This window comes from Schistocerca cancellata, chromosome 7 (genome assembly GCF_023864275.1).
Source record: "Schistocerca cancellata isolate TAMUIC-IGC-003103 chromosome 7, iqSchCanc2.1, whole genome shotgun sequence".
NCBI lineage: Eukaryota > Metazoa > Arthropoda > Insecta > Orthoptera > Acrididae > Schistocerca > Schistocerca cancellata.
In genome coordinates, this window is record NC_064632.1 from 232,840,696 (window position 1) to 232,859,436 (window position 18,741).

Genomic DNA, 18,741 nt, shown 5'->3' on the forward strand with positions numbered 1-18,741 from the left:
CCATCTACTCGGGTTTTGCCATGAGGAATAGTGTTTTGTCATTTTTTCACAAACGTTCAGACACCACAGTGAAAACTATTACAAAGGTGAAGGGTGGACACTCCCCACATTAATGTCCACTAGTAGGTGTCCGGATATTTTGGATCAGATAGTGTATATTTAGTGGATCTTAGCTTACAAACTACTAAAGAAGATAGGCGCGTTGGCTTCGTCAGTACAGTTGACGGTGCCACTGCTAGAACCCCGCCACACATGACTCTCGCGAAGTGAACCGCGGACGCTGCGGTACGCAGCAGTTGACTGTGGGACTTACCAGCACCTCTCGCCCAGAGACAGCAGCTGCTCGCCGCCCTGGCGACCCACGGGGGACCAGCAGGCGCCGCTCTCCGGGTTGAAGAACAGCCTCACGTAGTTGGCCTCGCCCGACCACTGCTTGAAGCGGATGCAAGTGTTGCGGTGGTAGTGCTCGATGGCCTTCATCAGGATTTCGCATTGTGCTGACTCTGGGCAACCTAGTGAACAAGAGACACATTGTCTAACTGTATATCTCCAAAGTAGGTTTCACACGATATTTCATGACTAGGTGGTGAAATTCTGGGTTCGCTTCTGGGATGAGGGTCACGGTGTTTCATTTTCTGCTCCTCCCTCCCCGCCCCGCCCCCACCCCTCCTCAAATGTAACTTGTCATTCCACATTTAACGTGCCACAGATATCAAGGATTTTCCTACTTCATAAAACGTTTTAATTTAACTATAATAATTTTCATCGGTGGTTGACATAGTGCTGACGATGTGGCCTCGCGTGGTACGGAGGCAAGCTTCATTGTACACGGAAATAATGTGTCAGGAGAAGATGGCTCTGAGCACTATGGGACTTAACATCTGAGGTCATCAGTCCCCTAGAACTTAGAACTACTTAAACGTATCCAACCTAAGCACATCACACACATCCATGCCCCAGGCAGGATGCGAACCTGCGACCGTAGCGGTCGAGCGGTTCCGGATTGAAGCGCCTAGAACCGCTCGGCCACTCCGGCTGGCGTCAGGAGAAGAACACAAGACACAAGACTATTACCTGTAATCGTATATTTCTCATCCTTATTTTAGATCCGGACTTTGGACCGCGACTGGCTAAGTTAGACGTAAATACCTGGTGGTTATAATTAAACGTTCTCTATTTAACACATTATAACACCGAAACTAATTACCATATGAGTACCAAACTTGGTAGCATCAAAGTCCAGAGAATAGGGTGCATGACTTCCATGTGTCACAGCGCCACCGTCCAGTTCAAACTATGGCCACCAGGTGCCGTGAACAGTCATCGTGATTCATTGTCTCACACACCTGACCACTCGCTGTAAACTTGTTGACGGTCAACATGAGCTTGGATAAAATGGGCAGGGCATTATTGGTGAAGCTCTATTATTAAAACAACAGTAATGCTGCAGCTGCACTTGGAGAATGTCGTCGGCTGGAAGGATTACAGAAGGATCCTCTTTCTCCACCTGCGGTACGGAGCGTGATGAAGAAGTTCGAATCAACTGGAGAACTGGGCGTCGCTCCGGGAAGAGGCCAATGACCGATTGCATCACAGGTGGTTGATGAAATCGCAATTGCTGTGGCAGACAACGCTACTCGCAATTCTCGATCGTCAGGCACTGCGCGTGCTGTGTCACGACAGTTGAACATCCCGTGGTCCACTTTACGGGTGGTGCTTTGAACAATTCTCAAATAGTATCCGTGCAAGATCCATATCGTACACCAGCTTGCACCGCAGAACGCACACGCACAACGACGTGTTGACTTCGCTCTCCACTTTCTCGCAAGGATTGAAAGTGACGAGGGCTGGCCATGGACCATCCTGTGGACAGACGAAGCTCATTTTACTCTGACGGGTGAGGTGAACACACCGAATTTCCGAGTGTGGGGATCTTCACCTCCGGTCACTGTGGATGAACGTCCTTTGTAAGGTGAACGTGTCACCGTCTTGTGTGGCTTCACGGCTCCGTTCATCATTGGCTCTTTCGTTTTTGAACAGGTTGGCGCTCAAGGACCAAAGACGTGCAGTGTGACTGACCAGCATTACTGCGATATGCTTCGCCAGCATGTCATACCCGCCCTACGGGAGGGAGACACATTGGATGCAACAGTTTTCATGCAAGACGGGGCCCCACGCACATCGCTCGTGAAGTTCACCTGCTTCTTCGAAACACGTTTGGAAACGATCGAATTATCAGACGGTAGTTTTCACACATGTGCTGATCTGAAGCGCAGCGTATCAAGAGAGGTTAGGTAGCCAGCATACCAACGAACGTGCTTCGTCCTGCTGTGCGGGATGCAATCCTGCGCTTTCAGACTTTGGACGCCTTATTGAGCCCCTTTCTGTATCAGTAATGGTATGGTGTACCGTATCAGTACATTAAAAGTGTTTCAGTTGAACTGATTCTGCATTATTTCTCTTTCTCATGTCCTTGACGTTAGTGCTAGCAAGTTTGGTCCTCGAGCGCTACTTAGTCTCTGTGTTATAACGTGTAAAGTAGGGAAAGTTTAATTAAAACCACCCGATACACTGCCGGAAAAAATTACAACACCTTCAAGGACAAGGCCAGTTTATTGACAATTGAGATGACAATAATACGTCATTATACGAGTAAATGGTAACAGGTTTAGGACAAATGAAACATGCATGTCACAGTACAAAGAGCCCAAGCTGTCGTGTCAGTACACAGTGTACCACACTCTGGCGGCAACACAGCGTGTATTCTCGCACGAAAAACGATCACAAAGGTGCCGAATGCCATACAGCGATAGCATGTCCCAAGCACTTTGGCCTTTTGTTATAATTCGGCAATGGTTTATGCAGGTACCGAAGAACGAGTAAGTTCCCACTTCATCATGTGCCAAACGTTTTCAGTCGGCGAGACATTTAGTGATCTTGCTGAACAGGGCAGTTGCTGTACACGTCGAAAAGCACATTGGGCCGCAGCAGCCGTATGTGGACGCGCATTATCCTGCTGAAAAACCACATCACCTTCCCGTCGAAAAAATGGCAGTAGCACGGGAATAACGGCTTGTCCAGTGTAGCAGGCACTGGCTATTTTACCCTGCAGAAACGCCAAATGTGCTCGCGAGTACTAACTGATGGCCCCGTACACAATGAAGCCTGGGATGGAAGCTGTGTGTCGTGGAAGAAAGCAATGCGGAATAGGCAGTTCAGCAGGTCTCCGCCATACACGTGTACGTCCTTCATTCCCATACAGACGGCCGTCACTCCTATACATTCAGAACCTACTCTCGTCACTGAAGACATCAGAGCTCCATTCCGCTCTCCAGCCATCTCTTTCACGACACCATAGTAGCCATGCCTGGCAGTGTCTTGGTGCCAGTGGTAGCCTGCACAGAGGTAGCGTCCAAGCAGGATACGGTGGCAGATGTGCAGTGACCAGTTTTCGTACAAAACGCTGGGCGAGTTCATTCGTTTGTTTAGAAGGTGAGGACGACAGTGTTTGCCACCTTTCGATTGGTCGTCAACGAAGGAATCGAGGCGCACGCTCTGCAATCTTTCTCAAACGATTTTACGGGGATTCATTTTTGCGTTACTTATAGCTTTGTATGTTAGGTTCATGATGATGTGATCATCATTTCGTTAATGCTCAATTATTGTGATATTTACATGGAAATAAGACACTGTGAGAAATTTGAAAAATCTTCCAGTGAAGAAAAGGACCCACCATGTTTTGCATTTGGTGCATATTGCATAAGATGTTGCTGCATATGAATTTTGGTTAAGAATCGAATTTTTATTTAGACTTGGGTTGAGATCTCAATCTCTCACCAGTCTCAAGATAATTGATCTGATACAGCACATTTATTTGCGATTGCGCCACGCCAACGATAAAAGCAGAGTGAAAAATCCAAAACATTCATCGCATATCATAAACGATTTGACATATCGAAAAGAGATTTTGGTAAATGATAGCATTCAACGAGGAATTTTTCCATATCTTTATTTCTCAAAACTTAATTATCTACCATGTTATTCCACTAACTACAGACTTTTTTAATGAAAGAATTTAATTTTTAAGGGACACTGACAGATGGTGAAAAAGAGTAATGCCGTAGGTTTGGGAACAGCATAACTGAATACATTACCCATTTATTCTGTACCTAGAATGTGTTTTTTCATAAGCTACTGACCTTAGTTTTTCTCAATTCCTCTCTTAATATACTTAATAAACCCCTGTTTCAGATTTTCTCACAACTGTTTTTGCAAAATATTTTAGTGAGGTGACATTTTGTAAACTCCGCTGTCTTTTGTCACAATAAGCACATTTTAACATGGCAACAAGAAAACATGTAGGTTTTACTCAAAATTCGCTACTTACGAGACTTCTCTGAAAGTTAAAAATGGTTAACAAGTTAAGCGAAAATATCGCTCCATTTTCAGTGGAATTCTTTCCAGATACTAACCAAAGCAGAGGTGACAGATGTTTTTGAATGGTTACTATGCAAGTGTGGGCGTGGGGGAACTCCACTTAATATTTATAAAAAATGTGAGCTTCAGTTTAGAACAGTGCTTCCCCTCCAGCGCTCGGCCTTTCTCCTACAGCACCTGCCCGTAACCCCCACTGAAACGCTCTCCCCAAGCGTGATCTACCGACTGAGCATTTACCGGCTATGGTATCTTGCGCGGACTCTACATGTGATCTTAATCCTGCTGGGAGCAGACAGTTCCCCATAGTCCGTAATGCTAGAGCAGATGGAACACGTGCCCATATTTCGTCCCTGGACGATGTTCGGCTGACCACCTCTGCTCGCACAATGTTGACGTGCGTCTGTACTAAGCGTATGTACAGAACATAGTCTAAAGGCGTGGGAATGTTGCACAGAACACTGTTGGAAGCAGTTACACGCCGTCGATATGTTGTGCCCAACAGTAATCTGTCGATACGTCCATCCAGCTTCCTGCAAGTCCGTAGTGCGACATTCAACTGGCTGAAGCTGTTTAATAGGAGTGCTTACTCTGCGATGGAGCATGGGTGCATCCTAGAATGAATGTTGCAAACACTGTTCACCTCTAAACTCATCACAGTACTGCCTGAAGACTCTAAACACAGAGCACGAAGACAGGCCTCCTGAGCTCCATCTGGTCGCTGATGACTGTGAACAAATGAATCACTAACACTAAAACCCCGAATTTGTACATGCAACACCCTGGTGGCACTGAAAACAGTGCTCGAGGGCGTTGCATTTTTTCCAGCAGTATATTTCCGTAATTGTTTAGTTTTAACTTATAAATTATTGCATGTTATTACCTTTACATGCAATATAAACTAACTTTATGTAACAAAGACGAGTACATGTTACTACGCCGCGCGGGGTAACCGCGCAGTCTATGGCGTCTGGTCACGGTCCGTGCTGCTCCCCCCGTCGGAGGTTCGAGTCCTCCCTCGGGCATGGGTGTCTGTGTTTTGTCCTTAGCGTAAGTTAGTTTAAGTTAAATTAAGTAGTGAGTAGGCTTAGGGACCGATGACCTCAGCAGTTTGGTCCCATAAAGACCTTACCACAAATTTCCAAATTTTCCGTGTTACTTCGTTTTATAATTCTACGTTGATAATATTTAATGGCTTATTAAATTTGTTTCCCACAGTAATGAGGCCACTGTTTCAATGGACTGCCATATGGCGGACGCCGTTTCGAGGGCATGTTGTCGTTGGTCCCTCAGAACACTTTATTCTGCTTAATGGGTTAAATTTCGGTGCAAGAACCACTACATACGAGGTGCTTTATTAAAACTAGGTCCACAGTACTATATACAATGTTGAAAGTATTTCTTCATGCATACGCTGTAGCTAACGGCATTTCATACGTGAGTTTTCGCTCTGTTTGCATTTATTTTACGATCAATCATGCTTCTTGATAGTTTACTAACGCTTGAGACGCAAAAAGTGTAACAACTATTCACAATATAAGTAAAACAATCGTTAAGCTTACGGTGTATTTGATTTTATCAGATGGACGGCTTTTTTGCTTGAAGTTTTTGATCATACTGAGCCACAATTTTTTGAAGGGGATCATAAAAGGGAACTGATTCCTCAACATTATCTTTCTCCCATTCATAAACTGTTATCAGAGTCAGAGTTTCTCTTCTGTTTTAATCGTTGTTGTTATAATTATTTCATTTATGTATTCATAATGTCTGGTTTATGAATGCTGCTACGTCTTTATTTGATCTTTTTTCTCTTCTGTTTTTATCGTTGTTGTTATAATTATTTCATTTATGTATTCATAATTTATGGTTTATGAATGCTGCTACGTCTTTATTTGATCTTCCTTTCCGTTGTACCTCCGTACACCATTATATATCTTCCAACATATTTGCTAACTTTCTGCTTCATCTCCATTTCTGAGACAGCAGCAATATCTGTCTGTTGTGAGAATATTTTCGCTATTTTTTCTTCTTCGCAAGCAGTTCCTCTTGCTTTCCATGTAACTAATCTTAAGTTTCCAGACAGACATTTTCTCTTGTCCTTTTCTCTAGCCTGAGTCATCATAGAAAATCCATTCTGTTTTCTGAGACAAATTTAGGAACTGGGAGTGTTTGGAATGCTCCTGAATGGGTTACCAACAAAGAATGGGTAAGACTGATGATGGACTGCCATCTTCAAGCTTACCAGTCAAAGCTCTGTCTTTCATTAAATGAATATTGGTGCAGCATTTCTTTTGTGCCACGATCTTACAGTTATTTCGCTGATAATCGGTCGTCTGAGTATCATTAGCTCGGCAGGGAACAAGACGGGCAGTTGACTTTGACAATACACTGACAGGGGCTTTACATTCGCGTCATCACTCCATATGATAAGTATGAAGATTAAACATGAACTATCTTACTTCGGATAATAGATCGTTAAGTAGATTAAGGAAGAACCAGAGAGACTGGTATTATAAGCAAATATAGATGCAGAGACAAATAGAAGATGCACTGCAAACGCTTAATACGAAAAGTGGTGATAAGTATGATGACTGAAGAGAGAAGGGAAGAATCAAGATTAAGGACAGAGATTGACGTACCGATTTGCTCGTCCGTTTTGTAGACAATCGCACCGTGAGGCCACAGCAGTGCCGGGTCAGAGACGGCGTTCTTCACCTGAAACACAAGACGGACAGATCTCGAAGGACGGTAAAAAATAGCCAGTAAGAGTACAATCAAAACTACAAAATTTCACTGGCCTTTTCGTTTATGACATTAACGACAGAAATTTAGGCTCGACTTTCAGCGAGGAGAATGAACATACCTTTATCTCCGCTTATGAAATAGATCGCGTGAAAGGAAAAACACGAAGTGGCGTAGAAGTAGCGTGTTTATCACTGACAAAACCCTTATTGAGACAGATCGTGCACAGTTAAATTCACTGTGCTTTCTTCACTCTTTTTATATTTTTCAAACACAGAAACGTCCGCCCCTGGTAGCTGAGTGGTCAGTCCGGGTTCGATTCTCGGCTTGGTCGGAGATTTTCTCCGCTCAGGGACTGGGTGTTGTGTTGTTCTTATCATCATCATTTCATCCCCATCGACATGCAAATCGCCGAAGTGGCGTCAACTCGAAAGACTTGCACCAGGCGAACGGTCTACCCGGCGGGAGGCCCTAGCCACACGGCATTTTCATTTTTAACACAGAAACGAAATATTTTTATTTAAATGATGGAATAACATATCGAATTCTCTTCTTGCATTGTAATTTTTTTCACAAGATTCGGTCACACTAACAAAATATAATGAGCGGTGGCATTCTTCAACAAAATTTCCTCGGTTAACAAACAGTGTCTCTTCGAATAAAGATCGAGCTTTCTGCATCGGTCTCCGCTATCGTCATCAGGAGCTAAAATCGCTGGCTGCTAGGGCTGACACGCTGTTCTGCGTTTCTGTCTTTGCAGCGTCTGGAAACCCTCAGAGAGCGCCGAAGTGATGCATGCACGGAATGTAAGTTGATCAGGTCATAGCAGTTCTGTCCCGCTGTAGGACCGAGTGACGTCACGTGGCGCGAGGGGGGGGGGGGTGCCATGTCTCAAACTGCTGTTCTTGCCTACCTACAAGCGTCAAATGTCCGTCTTTGCTTTCGCTGGATGTCCAACGAGCGTCGACTAGACATAGGAAGTGTGCTGAAGAGACATGGACTGAGAACAGAGTTACGGCCCGCTGCCAAGACACGACATATGTCACACCCCGAGTTTTGGCGTGCCTGGTGTCCCCTGTCAGTGTGGTAGCATTTCCATAGGACAAACTACTCGCACTGTTGCTGAGAGTTGTGCAGAGCGCTCACGACATATTAAGCAAACTTGAGAAGTCGGCCTTGGCTGAACACTGACTAGGAAACGGACACAAAATACAATTGGAAAAGACGAGAGTTTTGGTTCAAACGTCGCCATACAGAGACTCTGTTATTAAAAAAGCGGCCGAAATTAGAACAGACAGCAACAATTTTAACAGGACTAGGGATACAGTCTGAGTTTGGCACAGGACTGGGCTTTGCATACAGAGTGAAAGGAAGCTTTTAGGAAGGGGGCAGTGGCAGTTTCAAACGTGGCGCGGGCTCCTCGTGCCACCTGACGTCACTCGGTCCCTCGTCAGGCGCATGAGAAATACGGGCCCCCGCAACGAACTTGCGACGTCACACTAATCGCCTTGTTCGCCCGTACTTCGCTAACGTTGGCGCCGTGCAGAGCCCATGGGAAATCAATATGTCAATGAAAAGGTACCCACCAAAGACCTTAATTTTGTGTTGTGCTATCGAGAGCTTGGATGCATTTTAACGCGTAGTTAAGGATTATTAAATTTGCGCTAAATAGTTACTCACTTCTGGCCATAGTCGACCGCTAGCACTCGTACGACCTGTGTGTCACGTGCTGTGACGTAAGCGCCGCGGCCTGTGTCTCTCTTGGGCCTAGGTCTCAAGATGGAACAGCATTGCTATGAGTTCACCAACTTGCCTTTCGCGAATGCTTCACTTCGCCCCTCTCTGGATAGTTTCAGAGTCAACTATTGCATATATATAAACAAAACACTATATATATAAATGCAATAGACCCGGCAGTCAGTGACTTTAACTCCTGAAGATGATGGTAGAGACCGCAGTCGGAATCTTAAGTGTTTTATTTGATTTGAATACATAAAAGGAACATAATAAAAGGTTCATTATAAATTCACAAGTTCCGCCACGAGGCCATATAACTGGGGAAATTTAATTATACCAGACATATTGTCATCCATAGCTCCAACGAACTAGCTACGATTAGCAAATTTCGTCGAAGGATCCAAACGAAAAACCAAAAAATAAACTTTCAAACCATTAACAACGAGAAGAACTAACCACTTCAAAACCGAAAACAAATCAGAGTCAATAACTAACGACTTTAAAATAACTCTCCGACAAGGCAACAACGACTTGAAAATAGCCCGCATCTCGCGGTCGTGTGGTAGCGTTCTCGCTTCCCACGCCCGGGTTCGATTCCCGGCGGGGTCAGGGATTTTCTCTGCCTCGTGATGGCTGGGTGTTGTGTGCTGTCCTTAGGTTAGTTAGGTTTAAGTAGTTCTAAGTTCTAGGGGACTTATGACCACAGCAGTTGAGTCCCATAGTGCTCAGAGCCAGCCACTTGAAAATAACTCCCTGACACGGCAACAAAAACAACAGCACCAAGTCCAATGTCGCACTAATATAATTTACAAACAGTTTAGAAACATGAACATCTCACAAAGTGTGACAACGCTTACTCCAACACGCTCTCTGCAAACGCAATACATTTCAAACACGCCGGGCCTCAATGACGTCACACGTCACAACACTGTTACTTCACGAATCAAAGTCGACGGATGGTTATCCAAGCTTTCTATTGACCCCTAAATTAAGAAGGAAAGCCATCTGAAAATCAACATGAAGAGAAAAGAAGACACGAAAGACCTTTGGTATGTAGGAAGCCGTATCAGCTGAGACGAGGAAGTCAAAAGTAGTCGTCAAAAGTAGTAGACTGGTAATAAAGAAGATAGCTTTCATCAGCACTGAAATAAACTCAGACTTAGTACTAATTACTGAGGTCGAAGGATCTGAAATTGTACAATTTGCGTACGTCACGCTGCGGAAGCTATTGAGTGCAATGCAAAACTTAAAGAAGAAAGAAGCAACATTGAGCAATTTGAGGTCATAGCAGAACGGGTCGTTAGTCATCGCGTTTAATCTAGGGGGAACAATTACTATTCTACCAGCTGCAATCATTTTTGTCCTTTGTATTTAGCCACGAATGGGTGAAGAAGTAGTGTTGCTCATAATCTGACTGGGTATAATTGTTCTGGTGTAAATCAATGATCCCTCCGAGTAGTCTCATAGTGTGAAGGCATTTGAAACTGTTGATGGATAGCCGCTTGTCGAAAGGAGACGTCATGTTTCACGCTGGCCAACGTTGTTTTCAAGAGGAGTTACGGGAAGATGATAAAAATAATTGAACGAACAATGCACGAACTAAAAAGGAAAGTCTCTGGCTGATTAAAATTGTGTGTTGGACCGGGACTTGTACCTGGGAAATTTGCCTTTCGTGGGTAATTGCTCTCCCGACTGAGCTATCCAAGCACACCCCACGCTTTCAACTCTACTTCCGCCAGTACCTCATCTCCTGCCTCATCTGCTAGGAAGTTCCGAATCAGCGTACACTCCCCTGCAGAGTGAAAAATCATTCTGGTATTGAGACGAGATGGCGAGAATTTAGTCTTGGAAAAACCATTCCCAAAAGGAGGAACAGTTTGGTAGCACATTGCTGAGGTATCCTGTCTAACAATGGAGAAAGTAGTAAAGGGAAAATAGGAACAGGGAGACGAAGTTGTGATACTGAAAACAACAGTTGGAGCCTATATTTATCTACGGAGACTGCTTAAACGTAACATGTGGCAGGATCATATACTATTAGGATTTATCATTGAGTTTTCATTGAGCAGAAAGCTTAGATCGAGGTTTCCCCACTCCATCAAATTGCTGGGGACATATAACGCGTGGCCCATTAATGACTACTACAACTGATCTCGCTCCTTTTTTCAGTGGAGGAATAGCATTACTCGAAAATGAAACGATTCTTCAGGAAAGATGTTTCATTCTACACAGAAATGTGCGCAACTTAAAAAGTTCCTGATAGATTTTTCATGACACCTTTTCTTCCACGAGTGCTAGTCGAGAAAGCCATAGGAGAACACTTGCAAAGTTTCTGGGTTTATGAGAAAGATACTATCAAAACTAAAGGTGCAAGTCGTGCTTGGGTACTCAGTCGCTAAGAGGGTTGCCCACGAAAACAAGATTGCGATTCCGAGTCCCGATACGGCACATAATTTTAGTCTGCCAAAGTGTTTCAAAATAACACACACTCCGCTGCATAGTGAAAGATTACTTCTGGAAATACCCTCTAGGTTGTGGCTAAACCATTTCTTCGGAGGCATGCTTGTCCAGTAATGTATACAGGAGAGGTAGTGTGAAATTTGGAAAGTAAGAAGGAATTTCCAGCAGAATGTGAGGCTTATGAGGGGGCATTATGAGCGGTGCCCGGAATGCGGTCGCTAGAAGTATCACCTGCGGAATTCACGGCTCTAGCTTCTGAGTTCCAATCCGGCAGACAGAGACTCTTGATGGGCGGCCATTCACGTGTTGTCGACCAGCGAACTGGCGAGTAATTTGTCGATTGTTGACCTCCTAGCTATCAGTGGTGACCAGTGACACCAGTTTTACACAAATCGATATGTTCACTGTACACCCTGTACGGTGACCCTTAAAAAGCCTAGAAAACACATGTCTTTTGAGTTGTAGTTATCCCGAGCACAGTTCTCATTATCTGATTGCAGTCAGACGCACAGGAAACTCGCGTTTCGCTAATCGTGTGTTACCCAGGCGACCTCTCACTTGGTCTTTTTCTTCTAACAGTTTCCACAGCAATCATCTTGATCAATCGCGGTATTACTCATTCAAATCCTTATTTTCAACTACTGTTCTTATCCTTCACTGTTTTCTCCATTATGGTATTAAATAATATAAAGTAAGATACCATCAAGTCACTGTGTTGGTTGCCAAACACCCTTAAGACATTTTTTCAGCCACATGCTTGGTAAAGTCTTCTGTTGCATCGTCTGTTGGAATTTTTCTTTTTATAATTGTGAGTGTAAACGTTAAATGACTGTGAGTGCGTGTTGTATATTGTTTTTCGATCCCACAAGAAATTATAACGTTCAGATTGTCTATTGCCACTGAATGGGCCACATCTTGGTTGGTTTGGGGAAGGAGACCAGACAACGTGGTCATCGGTCTCATCGGATTAGGGAAGGATGGGGAAGGAAGTCGGCCGTGCCCTTTCAGAGGAACCATCCCGGCATTTGCCTGGAGTGATTTAGGGAAATCACGGGCCACATCTTGTTAGATGCTTTAACATTACGTTGTGCACAACAGTTGTGATTGCAGTATGAGTGGTATTTACTTAATCTTATGGCTAGGGCCCCCCGTCGGTCTTTCAATTTGACGCCACTTTGACGACCTGCAGTCGATGAGGATGATAGGATGATGATGAGGACAGCACAACACCCAGTCCATGGGCGGAGAAAATTCCGCGACCCCGCCGGAAATCGAACCCGGGCCCAGAGGATTGACAATCCGTTACGCTGACCATTCAGCTACCGGGGGCGGACTAATCGTATGTTGTATCATGTATGGCATGTGAGAGCTCTTTTTATTGTTCGTTAGTAAGTATCAGTTTACGATTAGTTTACCACATACGTTTTTGGATTTTGTGCGTTTTTACTTTCTATTGTTTCTCTGTTTAACGTTGGTATAGTCCCTGGATGATGGTTTAAGACCTGCCGGAATAAACACGAAATTAAAAACCTCTTTGTTTTGCATTTAGGACGATACATTTCTGCTGTCGACTGCAGACTAAAAAAATGTACTTGTTTTGATTCTGAGGGCCTAAAAAAAGGATGCAAAGTGGGATACGCTTCTGGTTGATAGGTCTCTCTTTTCCAAGTCATTAAGGTCTCCAGCCACTGGAAGGAGTGCCATTTACAAGGTTTTATGTTGTCATTCCACACTGTGATCAGGTGATGGAATTCAGAATGATAACACGGAATTTGTTGACCAGTAGATGAACATTGTCACTTCTAAACAAAGACATCGTTCCACTAGGCAGTATTTTAAACTGGTACTTTGTTAAGCAGTACTATGTCGAGCGCGGCTCATTGTTAAGTCCATGACAGACGTGGCAAAATCATCATTGTCAAACAGAAATCGCATGCCGTGAGTAGCTCTGTATGGCACGCTATTACTCTTTGACGAATGTGAGTACCCACATCTGTTAAGCACTTAACAATGATCCGCGCTCGACGCCAGAACTGCTTAAAAATGCAGTTTTAAAATACAGCATGGTGGAACAATGTCTTTCTTCAGATTTATCGAGATCGCGCGCCCATGCGGAAGAAGTTGACTCTCAGTCCACCTGTCATTACCGACCTCGTAAATTTCTTTGTCGGAAATCGAACCATTTACATCCTATCCAGATGCATTTGTGATTCCAGAGACCTCAGTCATGGGGCGGGGCATTTATTCGTTATTTACCAGCTTAGTTTCCTTGCAGAGGTTATGCACAGAATTTTCTCTTGCCTTCTCTGCTTTGCAATAAGTTCCTTTCGCACTGTATCGGACCACTTCCAAAAAAACTTTCCAATCTCCATATTTGGAGCTCTCGTAGTGTACTTCTCTTACTTCAAAACTTAAAATTTATAGCTTTTTCTCTGTCTCAAGTCAATGTTCGAAGCAAACATATTTTATTTTTACTGAAAAAAAAACTTTTTCATCTACGGCGTTCTTCGGCGTTCTTGTGCGATTTTGCATTGTAAACATAGGCAGCTCTTCTACTATACCCTTTTGTGGTTTTCATGTTGTGTCTCGTTATTTGAGTTCCAGTTTTTCGTTTTGTGCCGTACGTAACTTGTTAACAGCACTTTGTACATTTAGCCAGAGTGGCCGAGCGGTTCTAGGCGCTACAGTCTCGAACCGCGCGACCGCTACGGTCGCAGGTTCGAATCTGCCTCGGGCATGGACGTGTGTGATGTCCTTAGGTTAGTTAGGTTTAAGTAGTTCTAAGTTCCAGGGGACTGATGACCTCAGAAGTTAAGTCCCATAGTACTCAGAGCCATTTGAACCAATTTGACCTTGGTACATTTAACGTTTCGTTATTTTCAGCCGGGCGGATAATGTTATCTGCGGATGTCATGACAGACATAATTTTGCTCGTAATTTTACCCAAGTTTTGATTTTGTTTCTAGCAGACGGATAGTTATTATAGAAAATTATTACAGACCAGCAATTTGTGTATTCTGCCTTCAGGGACGCAAAAAAGAAATGTCGAGGATCTTTACATGCATCGACGCAGATTTAGTGAGACGCCATTGCCACCGCCTGCGCCCATCTCGTCCGTCTTTCGGAGGGCGACTCGTCCGCGGAAGAACACCAGTCGCGCGCCGCACTGCGTCGTTTCGCGGCAGCTTCCTCTACGGACTGACGGCCACATGAAGAATGGACTCTTTAGGGCCCGTTAATTGCGTGTTTATTTACCTGGCCGCCGGGGCCGGCGACCGAGCTTTTGCCTCGCACAGAGTTTTCGGGTCAGTGACAGACGGCCGCGTATGTGTTTGTCTCTGCTCCCGGCCCCAGGAAAAATCCCTACAAACAGCGCCAAATCATTATGCAACGCACGTAGTCCACTGTCCATACTGACTTCCATTGAGTGCGCACCTTTGAAATCGACTATGTGCGTGTATGTTGGCAGCTTACATCGACGGAAGAAAACACAGTCTTGTAGTCCGTGAGTAACGTTGGCGATCAGTGCATTACATGTCGGTGTTATTAACACTTTGTACCTCGAGAGTTGCAACGAATGTTCTGCCTGTGAGTACAGTTAAGCCTAGATGGAAAAGAACCGAATTGGCAATTATTTTACGTTTCATTGACTGTTTATTTACTTGCCACACTGAAGAGCCAAAGGTACTGGTGTACCTGCCTGATATCGTGTAGGGCTCCCGTGAGCGGTCAGGAGTGCCGCAACATGACGTGGAATGGACTGGACACCATGGTTCCTGCAGGGCTGTCCACAAATCCGTAAGAGTACGAGGAGGTGGAGATCTTTTCTGAGACTGCTACGGTCGCAGGTTCGAATCCTGCCTCGGGCATGGGTGTGTGTGATGTCCTTAGGTTAGTTAGGTTTAAGTAGTTCTAAGTTCTAGGGGACTTATGACCTAAGATGTTGAGTCCCATAGTGCTCAGAGCCATTTGAACCATTTGAACCATCTTTTCTGAACAGCACGTTGCAAGGCATCCCAGATATGCTCAATAATGTTCATGTCTGGGGAGCGCGGGGGTCAGCGGAAGTGTTTAAACCCAGAAGAGTGTTCCTGGAGCCACTCTGTAGCAATTCTGGACGTGTAGGGTGTCACATTGTCCTGCTGGAATTGCCCAAGTCCGTCGGAATGCACAATGGACATGGATGAATGCAGGTGATCAGACAGGATGCTTACGTACGTGTCACCTGCCAGAATCAAATGTAGAAGTATCAGAGGCCCCACATCAATCCAGTCTACATGCTTCACACAATTACAGAGCCACCACCAGTATGAACAGTCCCATGTTGACATGCAGGGTCCATGGATTCATGAGGTTGTCTCCATACACGTGCACGTCCACCCGCTCAGTATAATTTGAAACGAGATTCATCCGACCAGGCAACATGATTCCAGTCATCAAGAGTCCAACGTCAGTGTTGACGCGCCCAGGCGAGGCGTAAAGCACTGTGTCGTGCAGTCATCGATGATATTTCGCGATACTGTCGAATCATACTGAAACTGTGTCTCGATTTAAAAAAAAAAAAAAAAGAGAATTTTTTGCTATGTCAAACTGTAGGTCCCTCTACAGCTGGATAAGTCAGTTGTAAGCCGAGCGAGTTGGAGCAGCGTTTAGCACACTGGATTCGCACTCGGGAGGATGATGGTTCAAGTTTAGATTTAGGTTTTCCTATATGTTTCTAAATCGCTCCAGATAAATACTGGGATACTCTCTAATACCCGCACCGTCGACGGGACGCTAACCTGTAATCTTCATTCCTACTTTCTTTCCTTCAGTTCGAAGTTCAGAACTGGTAAAGCGCTGTGATGTTGAAATCAAACTCGGGTTACTAATAACTTTACAATAAACAGTAACGAATATTTCAGCTTAAATTCACGAAATGGTATATATATATATATATATATATATATATATATATATATATATATATATATATAGAGAGAGAGAGAGAGAGAGAGAGAGAGAGAGAGAGAGAGAGAGAGAGACAGTGAGAGGGTGGGGGGGGGGGGGGGGGGGGGAAAGAGAGAGAGATTGAACGAGACAGACGATGTGTGTGTGTTCGTGGTAATATCACACTGTCAACGCAAAGATTCGGACCTGGGATTTTCTATGTAACTCATAGCTTCTTTCGCTTTAGGCAGCAATTTACACACTGAAAATCGCCACGTTACACTGTCATTCTGAGTCAACGTTAAACTTTAGGTGCCGGAGCTGAGGCCGAACGGTTCTAGGCGCTTCAGTGCGGAACCACGCTGCTGCTACGGTCGCAAGTTCGAATCCTGTCTCGGGCATGGATGTGTGTGATGTCCTTAGGTTAGTTAGGTTTAAGTAGTTCTAAGTCTATGGGACTGATGACCTCAAGTGTTAAGTCTCATAGTGCTCAGAGCCATTTGAACCATTTTGAAACTTAGGTCACCCTACCGGTAGATGGGTAAGTCATTTGAAAGTAAATGGAAGGCAAAGCCGTACTATCTCCAGTAGGACAATGCGTAGTAAAGCATGGCAATGTTCACCTCGTCATGTGGCGCGACAGCACCTGTGGTGAAGCCAATCACTGATAATTAGATCCCGTAGAACTACCAAAATGTGGAGATGTTGGTTATTAAGTTTAATCGGCTGTCCCTAGCATTTTCTGTGGTATTGAGATTGATTGACTTTGCGGGACAGTCGACGTGCGATACTTTGCCTCAATGTACGTCAAACCAGGAATTTATGAACGCAGCCTTGTCATCTTGGAAGACGGGAGTTTTCACAGCATAATCATGAAGATATAGGAGAGGGGGCAACTCTTCATCACCACGGATCTACACATATTACAGAAGTGGATGTGTGGATGTAGGTTCCACATGTTTTATTAAACCACTGGATCAATTGAACCAAACATATCACTCACTGTGGGGTTAAGGACCACCTACCTCTCAAAGGGGTGCGAGTGAGAAAATGATCGTAGCTCACGAAGCGCAAGAAGCAAGACTATATTCATCTAGTATTTGACGATGAGAGAACTTAGTGACTCGCAGCCATTTCACGTATAATCTCAAACCTTTAGAAGTCTTTTTCTCACTGACACCGTCCGCAAAATGATGAAAGGAAAAAATATTTTCGCTTCCTACATTTTCGCTGCTCATGCAGTAAAACTGCTGCATCATGCATGACGTTTTAATTTATTACTTCTTTACTACTAACAATATTCGGAACACATTTCGAGGACAATAGCTACGTATACCACTGGATGTACCTTTAAAATTATATCATTATATGACATATGCACACATCAAAAAAAAGTTTTGCATCACCTCAGTTCCGAGAGTTCCGGAACCTGTACAGAAAATTGGGATAGAGATCAACATAAGCATCATTTCCGCCCTTTTTATTACTCATGAAAACCACACATTGCATGTTGTATCACAATACAGCGAAACCTTCAGAGGTGGTGGTCCAGACTGCTGTTCACATCGGTGATTCGGCGTAGATCCCTCAGAGTGGTTGGTCGGTCACGTCGTCCATAAACAGCCCTTTTCAATCTATCCCAGGCATGTTCGATAGGGTTCACGTCTCGAGAACATGCGGGGCAGTCTAGTCAAGCGATGTCATTATCCTGAAGGAAGCCATTCACAAGACGTGCAAGACTGGGGCGCGAATTGTTGTCCATGAAGACAAATGCCTCGCCAATATGCTGCCGATGTGGTTGCACTATCGGTCGAACGATGGCATTCACGTATCGTACAGCCGTTACGGCGCCTTCCATGACCACCAGCGGCGTACGTCTGCCCCCAACAATGCCTCGCCAAAACAGCAGGGAACCTCCACTCCGCTGCACAGGCTGGACAGTGTGTCTAAGGCGTTCAGCCTGACCGGGTTGCCTCCAAACACGTCTCCGACGATTGTCTGCTTGAGGGCATATGCGTCACTCATGGGTGAAGAGAACGTGATGCAAATCCTGAGCGGTCCATTCGATATGTTGTTGGGCCCACCTGTACTGCGCTGCATGGTGCCGTGGTTGCAAAGATGGACCTCCCCATGGACGTCGGGATTGAAGTTGCGCGTCATGCAGCCTATTGCGCTCAGTTTGAGTCGTAACACGACGATCTGTTGCTGCACGAAAAGCATTATTCAATATGGTGGCGTTGCTGTCAGGGTTCCTCCCAGCCACAATCCGTAGATAGCGGTCGTTCACTGCAGTAGTAGCCCTTGGGCGGCCTGAGCGAGGCATGTCATTGATAGTTCCTGTCTCTCTGTATCTCCTCCATGTCCGAACAACATCGCTTTGGTTCACTCCGAGACGCCTTCCCTTATTGAGAGCCCTTCCTGGCACAAAGTAACAATACG

The 18,741-nt window shown here is 44.7% G+C and overlaps 1 protein-coding gene across 1 annotated transcript in view; it reads right to left on the minus strand.

The window, feature by feature from the left end:
* LOC126092711 (high choriolytic enzyme 2-like) overlaps window positions 1–18,741 on the minus strand; it is a 60,470-nt gene that overhangs the window by 33,650 nt on the left and 8,079 nt on the right. Inside the window, exons 2-3 of the mRNA XM_049908435.1 lie at window positions 7,074–7,149; window positions 314–512 (exon numbers count right to left, since the gene is read on the minus strand). Of these exons, the coding sequence (XP_049764392.1) occupies window positions 314–512; window positions 7,074–7,149 (275 nt within the window). The remainder of the gene's footprint in view (window positions 1–313; window positions 513–7,073; window positions 7,150–18,741) is intronic.